Here is a 14,495-nt window from a genome sequence, read left to right on the forward strand (position 1 = left end):
AGGTCACCTGTTTCACCTGTGGGGACTTTATTTCTGTGTTCAACAAAATAAAACCAGTATATATTTCCACTTTGAAGGCTGCTACACAGTTTCTCTGCTGCTGGTTATCTTCGTGCCGCTGCAGGTTAACGATAGAGGACGAATAGTTATTATTTTGTGCTTGCTAAACTCACTGGTATGCACTTTAACCAGTCGCTTGCATCTTATTCTAACTTAAAATAATAATGCCAAGTTTCTCAAATTAATATTAAATGTTATCTGTTTGAGGCTTTTCTCCAAAGCAACTTACAAACATTCAATATAGTGGGTAATCCCTGCCGGAGCAATTTGAGGTGAAGTGTCCTTTCCAGGGACACAACGACATGCAGGCTGCAGTGGGGTTTGAACCAGTGCTCCCCTGATCCTAAATTCAATGCATTATCCCACTGAGCCCCAGCCTCCATACATAAGGACTTAATCATGGTCCGCATATTAAGAACAATGACAAGATTATTTTCTGTCGTATGCATTTGCTTATTTGGTATTAAGGGGATCCAAATCTACAGAAAGTGATTGAGTTAGGTTGCTAAATACATGTTTTAATGGGGGAGAGTCTCAAAAAAGTCCCAACACTGGCTTTGGGTTTCTAAATATTGGCATTGTTGTTGCCGCCAGAATTGCAGACGTGTGAATGTGACCATGTCTGCTGGACATCCACAGTCTGGACATTTCACTGACACCCCCAAAAACACTCGGTGCACTCGAGCCGAATTCCTTTAAGTCGGTTAAGTTTACACTAAGTCCCAACCTATTCATGTTCCCATTATCAAGGCTGCATGTGTGCAGTGTTAACTCCTGTGTGTTTGGACGTGTACGTTCAACATCACCTCCCTATGCTCTTAATTCCCCCCCGATACATGCACTGTGTGTACACGTATAGTAATGGTGTTATGTCTAATAACTGGGATTTGTTATGATGGGGCTGTAAACGTTGGGTGGGACAGGGGATGAAGTGTGTGTGTGACAAATCTATTGGGGTATGATGACTTCATTACCTTTTAAAAGACAAACATCCCTCCGTCTCTTCCTCCACTCAGGGTAAAGTGTAAACTTCTCAGAGGAGCAAACAGAGGGAACTATTGAATCATACTAATCATAATACTGCCCTTTTTTTTTTTTGGCTTGACCTATGGTGGGGCCTCCGCAGGGCGTGCTTTGTTTGCCGTAGCCATTGATTTACTCTCATTGTTTCCGCAACCTCCCCACCCCTTTTAGCAGAAACACGGGAAAACAAGAGCAATGGATTTGTAATAATAATTCAAAACAGTGTTATAGATCTCTGCTATAAAACTAAGCTCACTGGCAGCATTGAGACGTATTGATCTTATACCCATGGCGCTTCTCATCGGCATCAACAACAGAAAAGAGCATCAGATTTTACGTCAAAGAGGGGGGGGGGGGGGGGGGGGGGACAAGCCAGGCAGGGCTGGGCCATTATTCCAGTCCTTCAATCCTTTTGCCATTTCATTCTTTGTCAATACTTTCCCCTGAGATGTTCATTTCCCCAGAATAAATAACACCGGTTCTTACATGCATTGTTAAAGAGAAAGGAGTTATACTACTCCATACTTAAGGTCAGCTCACACAAGAACTTCTACAGCAACATTTAACATTTAAGTCTGTATAAGTTACGCGTGACAAGTGCATCTTTGCTGATCTCTGATGTGCAAATGTAGCCCGTTCCTCAATAGCAAGCTGTCGTAACTTTGCTTACTTTTGAAGGAACGGAGAATGAACCGTGGATGTAATAACTGTAGATCATTAGCTCTGTCATCAAAACAGAAGTTGATAAGTAACAAATGTTAAATAATAATCCGTGTGAACGTAATGTCCGTTAGCGACCAAACTAGCTAAGAGCTAGCAGGTCTATTGACAAGCTCATTAGATTAGATAAGTGTTTTTCCCTCTTAAATAAAGACAATTTTGAACGCCTAAATGTACAATCCTGAGGCTCAGAAGGAGTAAACGGTACAGATCGCATTTTTAATAACTTCAATGTACTCTTACAACTAGCGCTAGGCCCTGCTAGCTAGCATGTTAGCAGCTACAGTAGTTCATTAGCGCTGTATAGTAATTACATCAGCAAACTTCTACATTTAAATATTTTTGGAAAGACCTGGAGATTAATTGTGCTGTATGGTGTGTTTTTAAATCCCATATGCTTCTATTTTACTATAATACTAAATATCACAAGCTAGTATGTGGATTTAGTGTTATATGGCATATCAAGGATGAAACCTAGACCTTTTTTTGGGGTAAAAAGGCTCTTTTACATAACATTTATTGGATTTATAGTAATTTAATTCAGTGTTATTTCGGCTTTCTAAAGTGAGACATTTCTGTGAAGCGTGATAAACAATAAAGTACAGATCAAAATCTACCTTCTTGACTTCAGCACAGCACTCTACTCGTTTGACCTTTAGGTACCGTAGCACTGCTCTGGCAATCTTTGTTTTTGGACATTACTCTTGTGCTGTTGGCTTTTGTTTTGATGCTGATGTATTCGTCCTCCTCACTCCACCCACAGGGGTAGAAGTGAACTTTTGTCTCAGTGTGCTGTTGTTGAGAAAGCCATCTGTGGTGAGGCTGTTCCTCGCCAAGGCGGGAGTTCTTCTGATGGGATTTTTTAACTGCCACGTTGGTGTGAACGCACCACAGAGTCTCATGTGTCAGTGTCTCTCTGCATTGTTCTTGAAATGCACAAAGGGGGGGAGGGGGGATGCTTAAAACTAACTAGTTTGTACAAAGTGTCAGGCGAAAATGTTTACAGCTGTCAGGAAAGGCCACACACCAAGCTGGAAAGCCCGTCGTCAAAAGGAGGGGCGAGACACAATTGATCACACAAAATAATGGCAGACTTTTGGACAGTTTTTCTCCAAAGGCTTTCATGGTGTTGCATTCGCTTGTGCTCACTACAAAGTGACCGTAGTTGTGTGAAGAATGGAAAACAGAGCTTGTGAAGTTCACTCCCGGCGTACTGTGCTGCATGAAGTAGGCGTACTTGTCGTATTGTGATTTTCGGACACACAGCCCTTCTAATTACAACGTTAACGATTAAGAGAGCCGCTTAGTTAGAGGCCTGATGACAGCCTGATTACTGTCAGACCTTCCTGCAAGTTTCAAATACATGAAATATCTCCTTTTAATGTAATGCATGACTAACAACCCTATTAAAATGTTGATCCCATCACTGCTGTGCCACCTCCAGAATCACACAGGAGGTCAGAGAGGGAATAAAGAATGAGCAAGGAATTCAAGTTTAGGTGTTTCACTCCCACTGTCTCTTTGGATGTCTCACCCTGCTCGTCACTGTCTGGCTCTGCGAGAAAGAAATCACAGCGGCTGTATTGGCTTTCTGGAACACTCCTCGGCTCCGAAATGGGAAGGTCACCCACAGCGTGGACAAGAGAGGTTCAATTTAAAATCTGTACAGCTCACCGAGGAACACTGTGTGGGTGTGTGTGATACTGACATGCACCCTTTTCTGTACACCGCACAGTCATGCAGGACAATCTCCTCAGATCAAAATGTGACCCCATATCTTTGGTACCTTTCTGAAATCATGCCGGCAGGCCTGTCAATTACGTTGGTGAAACTTTTGAAGTCCAAAACTCTGCTTCCATGTTACTCATGATGCATATTTACAGACACACACACACACACACACACACACACAGCCTTCCACTGGGCACACAGTGGCGCCGTCCGGGGTTTTGCTGGAACAGGTAGTGTCGCCAATGGGTTGTGCGTTCAACCCACCAGGGGCCAATTGAGAGATTGTCCCCCTCGGCCAGGAACCTGCCCACAAAGAAAGGAAGTGGAAGCCTTCCACCTGATACCGCGGCACTGCAGGGTCCCGGGGGAGAAACTTTTCAGCCTGACGCCCGAGATGGATTAGCTGCTATTCCCAAATGTGTTTACCTAGGCGCACACAGCGGTACGCGGCAGCCGGCTGCACATACACTGCGGGCAAACAAGGCGAAGAGAAGCAGAGGAAAACAAGGCCATGCTTCAGGGGAAAAAAAGTTGCAAAACAGCGAAGGAGTGAGAGTCATTACTCATTGTTGTGTGTTGTCGAATGAGATTAACCCTTTCATGTGTCCGAGCAGCCGTGGAGCCGTTCTCACCGCGGTGACAGCCTGGCCCTTTCTTCTCTGTTTTTCTTTGATGCAGTTCCAGTCCAGCAAACAAACTCACCGTGCCCTGTCATCAGGCAGCAGCGTACCATAAAAAATGATTGGCCTGCTGCAGTAACAGGTCGGAGCGCATTCAGTGTCATGGGTCAGAGTCCGACACGCTTCTGTCCCAGGACATAACATACCACCCTTTCTCCTGGAAGACCTGTTGGGAAATGTACTTTGGTAACCATGATCCATGACACACTTTTTAGGTGTTAGTTCAAAACTGATGATTAAACCATGCTCCAACAAATGAACACAGACAGAATATTGGGCATTGCATAAGGATATATTCCAGATCTATATATGCCAGATCTTTTGGCCAAATAAGATCTCCAATAATGAACTGTACAAAAAAACAGAAGCAGGAGCATCACCAAGGAGATTACGCACAGACGCCTGAGATGGCTGGGACAGGTGTTGAGGATGGAGCAGGACCACATTACAAAAGTGGCCTTAAGATGGGACACCACAAGGTAAAAGAAAACCTGGGAGGCCCAAAACCACCTGGCGCAGAACTGTGACACAAGAGCTGGAACAGATGAACCTGTCGTGGGGAGAGGCCCAACATGCTGCCAGGCACCGAATGCAATGGAGAGAGCTCATTGAAGCCTTATGTCCCATAGGGGACGAAGAGGAGTAAGTAACTAATAAGGATATATAAGAGTATATCTTATGCTCTTCACACAAATTAGGAAGTCTGTATTCCTGTATACCTAACAGAGTTTTCAGAGCAATTTTCTAGTCAATTGTAAGTCTTAAGGTCCCTGAACGCTGGCCATTTCAAAGCCATTTATATTAATGTTTTGTTGTGACCAAAAATGTAATATTCCCAATGAATAAACACATGCTTTTACAATTAAGATCTAACTCATGTTTGTGATATATTGGAGTCGAAGACTTATTGTACACACTGTTGAGTATCTCACATGTAGAGTAAATCATAGCATACCATATTGAAAATCGCAAAGAGGCAACAGTAGACACTGAATCCTTTCTGTTATTTCAGGAACATTGAAGTCATTTTGATCTGAAACCTCTTGGAGTAGAACGGAAATTGTTTGCAAGCTTATTGTATCCTTCACTCTAGCTTTATTGTCTTATCACATCATCTCAGAACCCCGGCTGGAGGTAAATGGAGAATACTTTTGTCAAACCATTGAAAGACTACGTTCAAAACACCAAATGTATTATTTTTGGTAGAAGGTCATCGTGCAACTAGAGACCTCGCACTACAGTCTTCCAGCATATCTGGTTGCCCATGGCTGTTCTGAGATTTTCAAAACTGATACCCTCACCAGGAGATCTGTAAAGGTTAGCTTTAGTCCCCTCGAGGTTCTTCCAAAGGATAAGATCTGAGGTGATTTCCCATTCGGGCAGAAAGAGTGGCCAACACATCTAGACTGCCGGTTACTGAGATGTGTGATGTTGCCATACAGTATATCAGCTGTAACGTCTTTCAAAATGGATTTTGTACCCTGCTAAGGTAGGTTGGTATCGCACTCATTGGGACGATGATGGAGTCGAGCATTAAGGGTCTCGGAGCCGTGCATGACACGATCGTTGTCCTGAACAGATCGAGTTTCGTAGCGTTCAGCAGATCAGCTCGCCATGTTTTCACATCGCATGCCACCAAGGCTTCGGCTCTTTTGATAGAAGTCTTTCCCAGAGACCATGATGAATGATCCCAGGTAATTGAAATCGATACTAGAAGGTTGTTCCAAAGTAAACTGTGCTGGGTTGGGTATTGGCTCGAGGAGGATGTGTTTTTTGGTGCGATTCGACTGAATTAACCCTTTCACTTCAGAACCAACACACCTCTCTTCCCTTGCTTTGCATCCATCTGCAAGCTTCATCAAATTTTCTTCTCGTCTCTCCTCCCTTCGTCTCTCCTCTCAGCAGCATGTTGTACAGTCTGGGTCTCTCTCTGGGGGCTGAACACTGTGTATGTGCTTGGGATGGCAGACAGGCCTGACCCACTTACCAAACGCTTTTTCTCCCCCCCTCTTCCTCCTTCGCTCCATGTCTCCCTACCGTTGTTGACTTGCTGTACATTTGTATGCATCTCTATCCCTCGCTGTGTTTGGTATGTATGCCTGTCCCATTCGTCTGTCCGTCTCATTTTCCCTCTCTTTCTGTTTTCCCCTCTGGAAAGATGTGGGGAGGGGGGGGGGGCGTCTTTGGCCATTTGCATTCAAGGGGTGTTTAACAGGATGCCAAAAAAAATTACATACTCACACACCCCAGCCTCGGCTAAAGGAACGCTCAGACACTGCAACATCTAAAGATAGAAGACGGAGACAGGCGAAAGAGGATAATAAGGACAGAAATATGACTCAAGACGGGTACGAGACGTCAGGGTGGATCAGCGTTTGTGCCAAGTTCTTCCACACAGGACACACTTTGTAACACACTGGGTAGTTAAACGCATTACATCAAGATGCCCCACTATAAACTCTACAAAATGACTGAGAACATTTGGTTAAGTATTTAGTTAGGTTACCTAAAAATGATCAGTTTGGGTTAACATCAAAGTTCTCAGGGTTCTTTCGAAAAAAAGACTTAAGCCCCGCCCACTTTTCGGTGAAAATCCTGCATTAGAGTGAAGAGGAAAATAATAGTGTCTTCATGTCTTAAAGCTGCTGAGTCATACATTGCACCTCAAACAACAAATAAGTCCAGAGTTCCAGTTTCTTTACTTCCTCTCTGCTGTGATAACCTGCACAACCGATGTCGTACAAGGATCTGACCCCGATCAAACATTAAACCAGATTCTTAAAGGGAAGGAAGAAGCAGAACAGCCAGTCAAATTCTACATTCTGAAGAGTATTGGAGAACATTTGGCCAGAGGGGCAAACTGCATACAACAAAGCAATTTACATTACAGGATGCTAAAACAAAGGACATAAGGCATGTTTAATTATATCAGGTAACATCCATATGATAATTAGGCTGAAGCTCCTGTCTCTGGAGAAGATAAGATGCTAGTCTTTTGTATTAAAGGTGTTACAAAATCCTGGGAAAGACAGCCGTAGTAAACATACTGAGGAAATCAAACCAGGGAAGTAATTACCTGACCTATATATATATATATATATATATATATATATGTATATATAATTAAATAAGACTTACGATACATTTCTACGATACTCTCCAGAAATAAGGAGTAAAAGAAAGGATGTAATTCAGAAATCTCAGTGTCAGTGTCAGCCTGCTGCCTGCCACTCGTCCACCGGCAGACCCACCGGACATCCATCCGATATTTACTCTCTGTCGTCTGCCCAGACATTTGACACCAGATTCATATTTCTGGACTCATTACACCGTTTCTGAAATATTGTTTTCTGTCATCACTTTAAAATTTTACAGGAGAAATCTGCATTTTGGTTTGAGGGCACACACACACACACACACACACACACACACACACACACACACACACACACACACACACACACACACACACACACACACAAAACCCTAGTTGTAATGTGACGTAATGTATTGGTTTCACATTGGACACAAACAGCGAAAGTCCTACGTTTGTTTCACTCCATCTTCATTCTCACACAAACTTTCCACTCTTTAAACTACGCCACATAACTTCGGAAGCAGTTGCTCTGACTGCTAATATTGCCTTGTATTGGTTTACATTTACTTGAAAGCCCTGTGGTGTCAGGCGCCATGTTTCGTGCCTAAACTTTGTTATTTAGCACCCTGGGAATGAGACACACACACTTCTAGAAACAGGCACACCTTAAGAAAAAGTGTTCAAAGACTGTGTGTATGCACAACTGTTTTGTGTGTGTGTGTGTGTGTGTGTGTGTGTGTGTGTGTGTGTGTGTGTGTGTGTGTGTGTGTGTGTGTGTGTGTGTGTGTGTGAGTTGTGATGGATGACAGACTGAATGAGCACTTGATAGAGGTACGAGACAGTAATAACCAAACTCAATTATCCCGGCTGTGTGTCTGTGTGGGGCGAAGCCTCTGGCCCGTCACATACAGCAGAGAGAGACTCATAAATCCTGATTATTTTAGCTAACGAGAATTGTTTCCATCTCAATAAATCACAGGTAAGTGCATCCACAAGGAGCATCGAACACAACCTGCATTCAAACTGGACGAGGTACACACAGAGACACACGGTAGTTGGTGTTGTTTGCTCAAGTAAAGGGCTTACATCTGAGAAAACAACCGGTGGCTAAGTCTAGACTGACTGACAGGACATACACACACTGCAGACCCCAATTAGCTGACCTTAAACTTCACACACACTGTTTTGGTCTCGTTTTCCCTCTCACACACATCTGTTCTGTCACCTCATCTCCCAAAAATGGCTCTTGTGCTAATCGCACCACTTTTCCTAGCTTGACAGGTTCGACTAGCGATCCGAATTGTTGAAGTACTTTTGTTATTGTAGTTTAAATGAAGCTTTGAAATAATAGTTTGACATTTTTTTTAAATGTGTGTTGCTACTTTCTTACTAACACACTTACAAACAAAAGCCTGCTCATGGAACCACAGCAGCCGGTTAGCTTAGCATAGCTTAGCTTAGCCTAAAAACTGGAAACAGGGCTAAACAAACTTGAACCTAAACCTAAAAAAAGTAACAAAGCCACACACCAGCATCTCTAAAGCTAACTAACCAACATCTTATATCCTGTTTGTTTAATTCGTTCAAAAACTGATCTGTAAAAGTGACAAAATTGTGGTTTTAAAGAAGTTATTTGCGGGAATATTTTTTGGCTAACAGGTGAGCTAACATGCTAGCGATGCTATGTTAAAAAGGTTGATTTCTTCCCTTTTTTTCAACATTACCAGCGTTTTCTGTCTGCTTAATACTTGTTTCCATACTAGTGTTTGTGTTTTTTAGTGAGCTCACAGGATTTGTTGTCGTTATTCTGCCTGGGATGAGGAGGTAGATCGGCAGCTCAATCTGTGCCCGATTGTTTCCTTTTAGCAGGAAAGACTGGGCACAGGTAACATGTAAGACAAAGGGTGGGATAGTTCTGCATTCATTAATATCATGAGATATTTACTGTGCTTATTGGCATGGATGGGTGCCCACAAATAGATCAAGTCTCAGCAGTAATGTATAGTTTAACAGCATTAATGGTGTGTTCACAATATAGTTTAATTTGTGTGCTTGCTCAGTTTAGCTCACCCTACACTTACCTGGCAGGTGGTACGTTCCAAATGGTGACGCTGGAAAGGTGGAGTGCCATTTATTGGAGTAAGGGGGAAAGGTGGGTTGTTAACTTGCTGTGAGGCTGGGTTTTTTTTGGTTGTTTTTTTACTACTCTACTCTTACTCTTGCTTTTCTTTTAAACATCTTTGGTGCCAAACCCCCTCATCGGTTCTTTATATTGGGTGTGAGCAATTCATGCAACATTTAGTATTAATTGGTGAGCTGTAGAGATGCTGTTGGGTGTTACTTTTGGACAGAGTGTCACAAGCTGTTTCTAATCACTGTGCTAAACAGATTAGGCCCAGGTTGCAACTTTTTATATTAACTGTACATGACTGGTTTCAATCTTTGCCTAAATGTTGAACTATTTCCCTCAATGCAGGTGTCGTCAGGATTCCAAAAAGTACTCAGAATACCTAAACAGTTTCACTTGGATGAAGTTAATGAACGGTGATCCATTGTTATTGGTCCTAGATGTATTGTCAGTGTGTAAGCGGTGTGCATGGGATCATAAAAGCCATGAGAGGAAATGTTAAACTATGTAATCCTCACACATACTACAACTGGCCCATGCCTTATGAATTATCTGGGAATGGAGCTACCGTGGGAAGCTGGAGTCATTTTTCGTGGCTGAATTTGAACTCCCTCTGGTCAACACTTGGCTTCTTTCTGGTCTGCTATGGCTGTTGTTCATCCACCAAAACCTATTCACAACATGAAATCTAATCTGTCTCTTCAATACCTCCGACCTGTGGCTGTAGCTGTGGTTTCGGAGAGAGAGAGGAGAGTCCCGGGGATGATTCCATGAGGTTAATGTCGAACCGTAACCACAAAGTCTCCCTCCCCTCTTTGGGTCTTTGCTTCTTCTTAGCCCTGACCACAGTGCTCCTCTCCTACCGTGTGAGCTGTCAGTCATCTGTCCACCAATCATCCCTCCCAACACACACACACACACACACACACACACACACACACACACACACACACACACACACACACACACACACACACACACACACACACACACACACACACACACACACACACACACACACACAATGTTGTTTTTAAAGCTGGAGAACGTGGGTGTGTTTGGAGATCCATGTGCAGGATTTTTAAGCAAGACTGGGTCAAGTGGACATTGTTCAGGGGCCAGAAAAACAGACTGACGTAAACATTAAGCTAAATGAAAGGAAACACCCCCCCCCGATATATTCACCTTGATCTCCCCCCACCCCCACACACACACACAGTCTGAGACACCAGTGTATAAGCCAAAGCCAGAGGCAGCGTAACAACATCAAAGATTAAGAGAGTTGCGGTCAGAGAAAACTGCTGCTCCACCTCTGGCAGGGTGACATCAGAGGCAGAGGTGGCAGAGGGGTGTCGGGGGTCCCGTCGGTGGGAGAGGGTAGGACGAAAAAGGGGGGAGGTTAGATCCTGTCATTAACAACCCTGACGTCATGGCATAACATGGGGAAATGGACCGGGAGAAGGTCTGGATGTGACCGGGGAAAGTTTGGGAATAAATTTGCATCGATTTAAGTGCTTAGACTCAACTTTGGGATTGAGATGTGAAGAGAAGTTCAGGGTGTGACTCAGCATCAGAACGAAATGGGATTTTTACACCACTGGCTCAAACATTTGCACACTGGGATGATTTCAGTGTCACAATAGAATCAGGTAAATTCAATAAAAGGTTAATTCAAGTTTTGGACGACATCTGATCTCCTTAAATGTGAGTACATATCACAACTTTCTTCATACAGTAACCAAAGAAAAGCTCCAGTATATGACATTTACAATCCGTCTACAGCAGGGGTTTTCAACCAGTGGTCCGCGGACCCCTGGTGGTCCGCGGCGGCATTGCATGTGGTCCGTGACAAGAGCCTATGTTGATCAGTTCACCATTGTTTTTTTTAAATATAAATTCGCTTTGATATTTCAACACATTTCCAGAATACCGTTACATATCGTGAAAAATATGTTTAAAATAATATAAAGGAAATTCAAGCTGACAGAATGTAGCCTTGCGCCTATCCAGTCTATGGTAGCCTGTGATTCGCTAATGGTAATGAGTTGCGTCGCTAACCTCACTTATTATTCATTACGTACAGTCTTGCGAGCAAAGTTGACACACATTTATAAGCATAGCCGACGAGAGTATTTTAAGATAGGTTGTAGTACAGCAAACATTTGTTACATATGTACTAGTCTAGCTATATATCTAGCACCAATGGATCGTTTTGTAGTGAGGAAAGTGCCAGAGGGACAGGCTGCCATGACAGAGGGTCAGGCTGCCACGACAGAGGGACAGGCCGCCACGATAGGGCAAGGACAGGCTTCCGAAGCGTCAACTTCGCAAAAAAGACGAAAAAGAAAATACAATGAGGAATATGTTAAATATGGATTCACAGTGACGACAGACAGAGCAGGAGAGGAGGTACCACTGTGTTTCGTATGTTCAACAATTCTCTGTAATGAAGCTATGAAGCCGTCGAAACTTACGCGGCATATGGAGACGCATCACGTCCACTTGAAGGCCAAACCCGTTGAGTACATGCAACAGATGTTGCGTGATTTCAAAGGACAGCAGGCTACCATGAGGAAGAGTGCAAAAATAAATGAAAACGCACTGAAAGCATCGTATCTGGTCGCTCTCAGGGTTGCAAAAAGTAAGAAGCCCCATACCATTGCAGAGCAGCTTATATTGCCAGCAGCCATAGATATGTGCAGAGCTATGGTAAGCGAAGAATGTGCCAACAAATTAAAAACTATTCCGTTGTCAGACAACACAATCGGAAGACGAATTGGGGAAATGGCAAATGATGTCAAAGACCAGCTGATGGCAAAACTTCAGACAGTTCTGTTTTCCCTTCAAATCGACGAGACGACAGATGTTACTAATGATGCGCAACTGTTAACATTTGTGCGATACGAGGACAGTGGCACTATGTGCGAGGAATTTCTTTTTTGCAAACCACTGCCCGGGCGAACTACCGGTGTAGAAATATTTAAAGCACTGGACGATTTTTTCACGGAGCACAATATCTCGTGGCAGAGGTGCGTTGCATTATGCAGCGATGGGGCCCGAGCCATGAGTGGCAGCAAGACTGGACTGTTTGCGCATGTAAGGAGGGTGGCTCCGGGGGTAATTTGGACACACTGCCTGATTCATAGAGAGGCTCTCGCCTCCAAAGATCTCAGTGTTGAGCTCAGTGGTGTGTTTGATGTCGTTGTCAAGACGGTCAACTTCATAAAACGAAACGCATTGAATACACGCCTGTTTTCATCCCTATGCCATGACTTGGGAAGTGAACACAGCTCTCTCCTTTATCATTCAGAGGTGCGTTGGCTGTCTCGCGGCGCTGTGCTCGCCCGTGTGTTTGAACTACGCGGAGCTATCTACGAGTTCTTGTGCGAGAAGCATTCTGATCTGGCTTCCAATTTCAACGATAGTTACTGGTTAACTAAGCTGGCGTACCTCACAGATGTTTTTGCAGAGCTGAACAAGTTGAACAGCTCCATGCAAGGGAGAGATGCAAACGTCATGCAGCTCTACGAGAAGCTCGAAGCATTTGTGAAAAAAATGTCAAAGTGGATCGAACGAGTGGAGAGCAATAACTTGGCGATGTTTCCTTCAGTTGAGGAATACCCTGACAGCACTGACATCAACGACACTATATGTGAGCATTTGAGGAAGCTTGTGCGTCAATTCGCAAAGTACTTCACTGATTCGGAAGAGTGGCGCCGTGACAGCAAGTGGATCCTGCTCCCATTCAGTGACGATGCATCAGTAGGGTCAAGTCTGACGGCTGTGGAAGAGGATAAGCTGATTGAGATGTCCACAGACTCTGTCAGGAGGCATATGTACGACACACAGCCCCTTGTTAAATTCTGGATAAGTTGCCAGACAGAATTTCCACAGCTTGCTGCAAAAGCAATGAGGTGTCTTTTGCCCTTTCCAACCACATACCTGTGTGAGAGTGGTTTTTCTACACTGGCGTACTTAAAGAATAAGTACAGGGCTAGGCTTGATCCAGAGAATGACATGAGACTGTCTCTGTCTACCATTTCGCCACGAATAGACAGGCTGTGTGGACTTCACCACGCCCAGATATCACACTGACAGGTAGGCCTAATTCTCCCATGTTTTCACTGTTACGACCCTGGCGGGTTTAGGCCCCGCCCTGTGTTAATGGTAAGCCTGTTCTCTCTCCCTGCTTTTCTCAATCTCTCTCTGCTTTTCTCAATCTCTCTGTCTCTACAGCAGGTGATTGGTGACAGGTCTGTCCTGGCTGGGTTATAAAAGCCCTGACCAGCCAGCAGTTGAGGCTGCCTTGGTCTTCATTTGTTGGATTTTGGTTCTCCGGTGTTGTTGGATTTTTGTTCTCCGTTGTTGTTTTGTCACACACCTAGACTGACTTTGCATGACATTTTTAGTTACTTTTCCCAATACTGAATTGCACAACACTTTATTATTCTTTATTCTTTCTTTAAAATAATCTTTAATTTAATTTAATTTAATAAATCTACTTTTATTATTATAAAATCTGCGTGGCCTCTCTTTCATGTTTCATGCATTGAGCTATGCATGTAACACCAAATACACACGCGCACGCGCAGGCACATCAGTGGGCCGCGGATTGCTTTCTAGTCCGAATGGTGGTCCCTGGGACAAAACCAGTTGAAAACCCCTGGTCTACAGCATTGTGCATCAATGTATTCACTTGAAAATCGCCAGGACAAATATAACATCCATTCACTGCAAATGTAATTTACCCCACTCCCTCTTGTTATTGCATTTTTCCAGTCAATACTCTCCTGATTCTGAGAGGAGAAGTACACTGAGGCACTTTTGAAAATGAGCTGTGCAATTGATATCTTGTCAGCGTTGTATTATGTCCCTAATGATGATGACACATGACTTCTAGGCTACTCTAGTGGTGGTGGTGGGGGGGGGGGGGGGGGGGGGGGGAGGTTAGGCACACAACATTTTAACATTTATATGAATTTATCGACTGTGTGCCGGGCTCCTGCAGCACTGTTGACAAAGTGGATAACTGATGGCAGCTGATGGAGGAGGTTTG

At 43.8% G+C, this 14,495-nt stretch overlaps 1 protein-coding gene across 1 annotated transcript; it reads left to right on the top strand.

The window, feature by feature from the left end:
- The first annotated feature begins 11,219 nt into the window (after window positions 1-11,219).
- On the top strand, window positions 11,220-14,109 carry LOC134880802 (protein FAM200A-like). The gene is made up of 2 exons (XM_063907881.1): window positions 11,220-13,537; window positions 13,676-14,109. Exon 1 carries the CDS (start codon window positions 11,453-11,455, stop codon window positions 13,532-13,534), a length of 2,082 nt encoding a protein of 693 aa, XP_063763951.1. The 5' UTR covers window positions 11,220-11,452; the 3' UTR covers window positions 13,535-13,537; window positions 13,676-14,109.
- Window positions 14,110-14,495: the final 386 nt, after the last annotated feature.

This window comes from Eleginops maclovinus, chromosome 18, assembly GCF_036324505.1.
Source record: "Eleginops maclovinus isolate JMC-PN-2008 ecotype Puerto Natales chromosome 18, JC_Emac_rtc_rv5, whole genome shotgun sequence".
Taxonomy (NCBI): domain Eukaryota; kingdom Metazoa; phylum Chordata; class Actinopteri; order Perciformes; family Eleginopidae; genus Eleginops; species Eleginops maclovinus.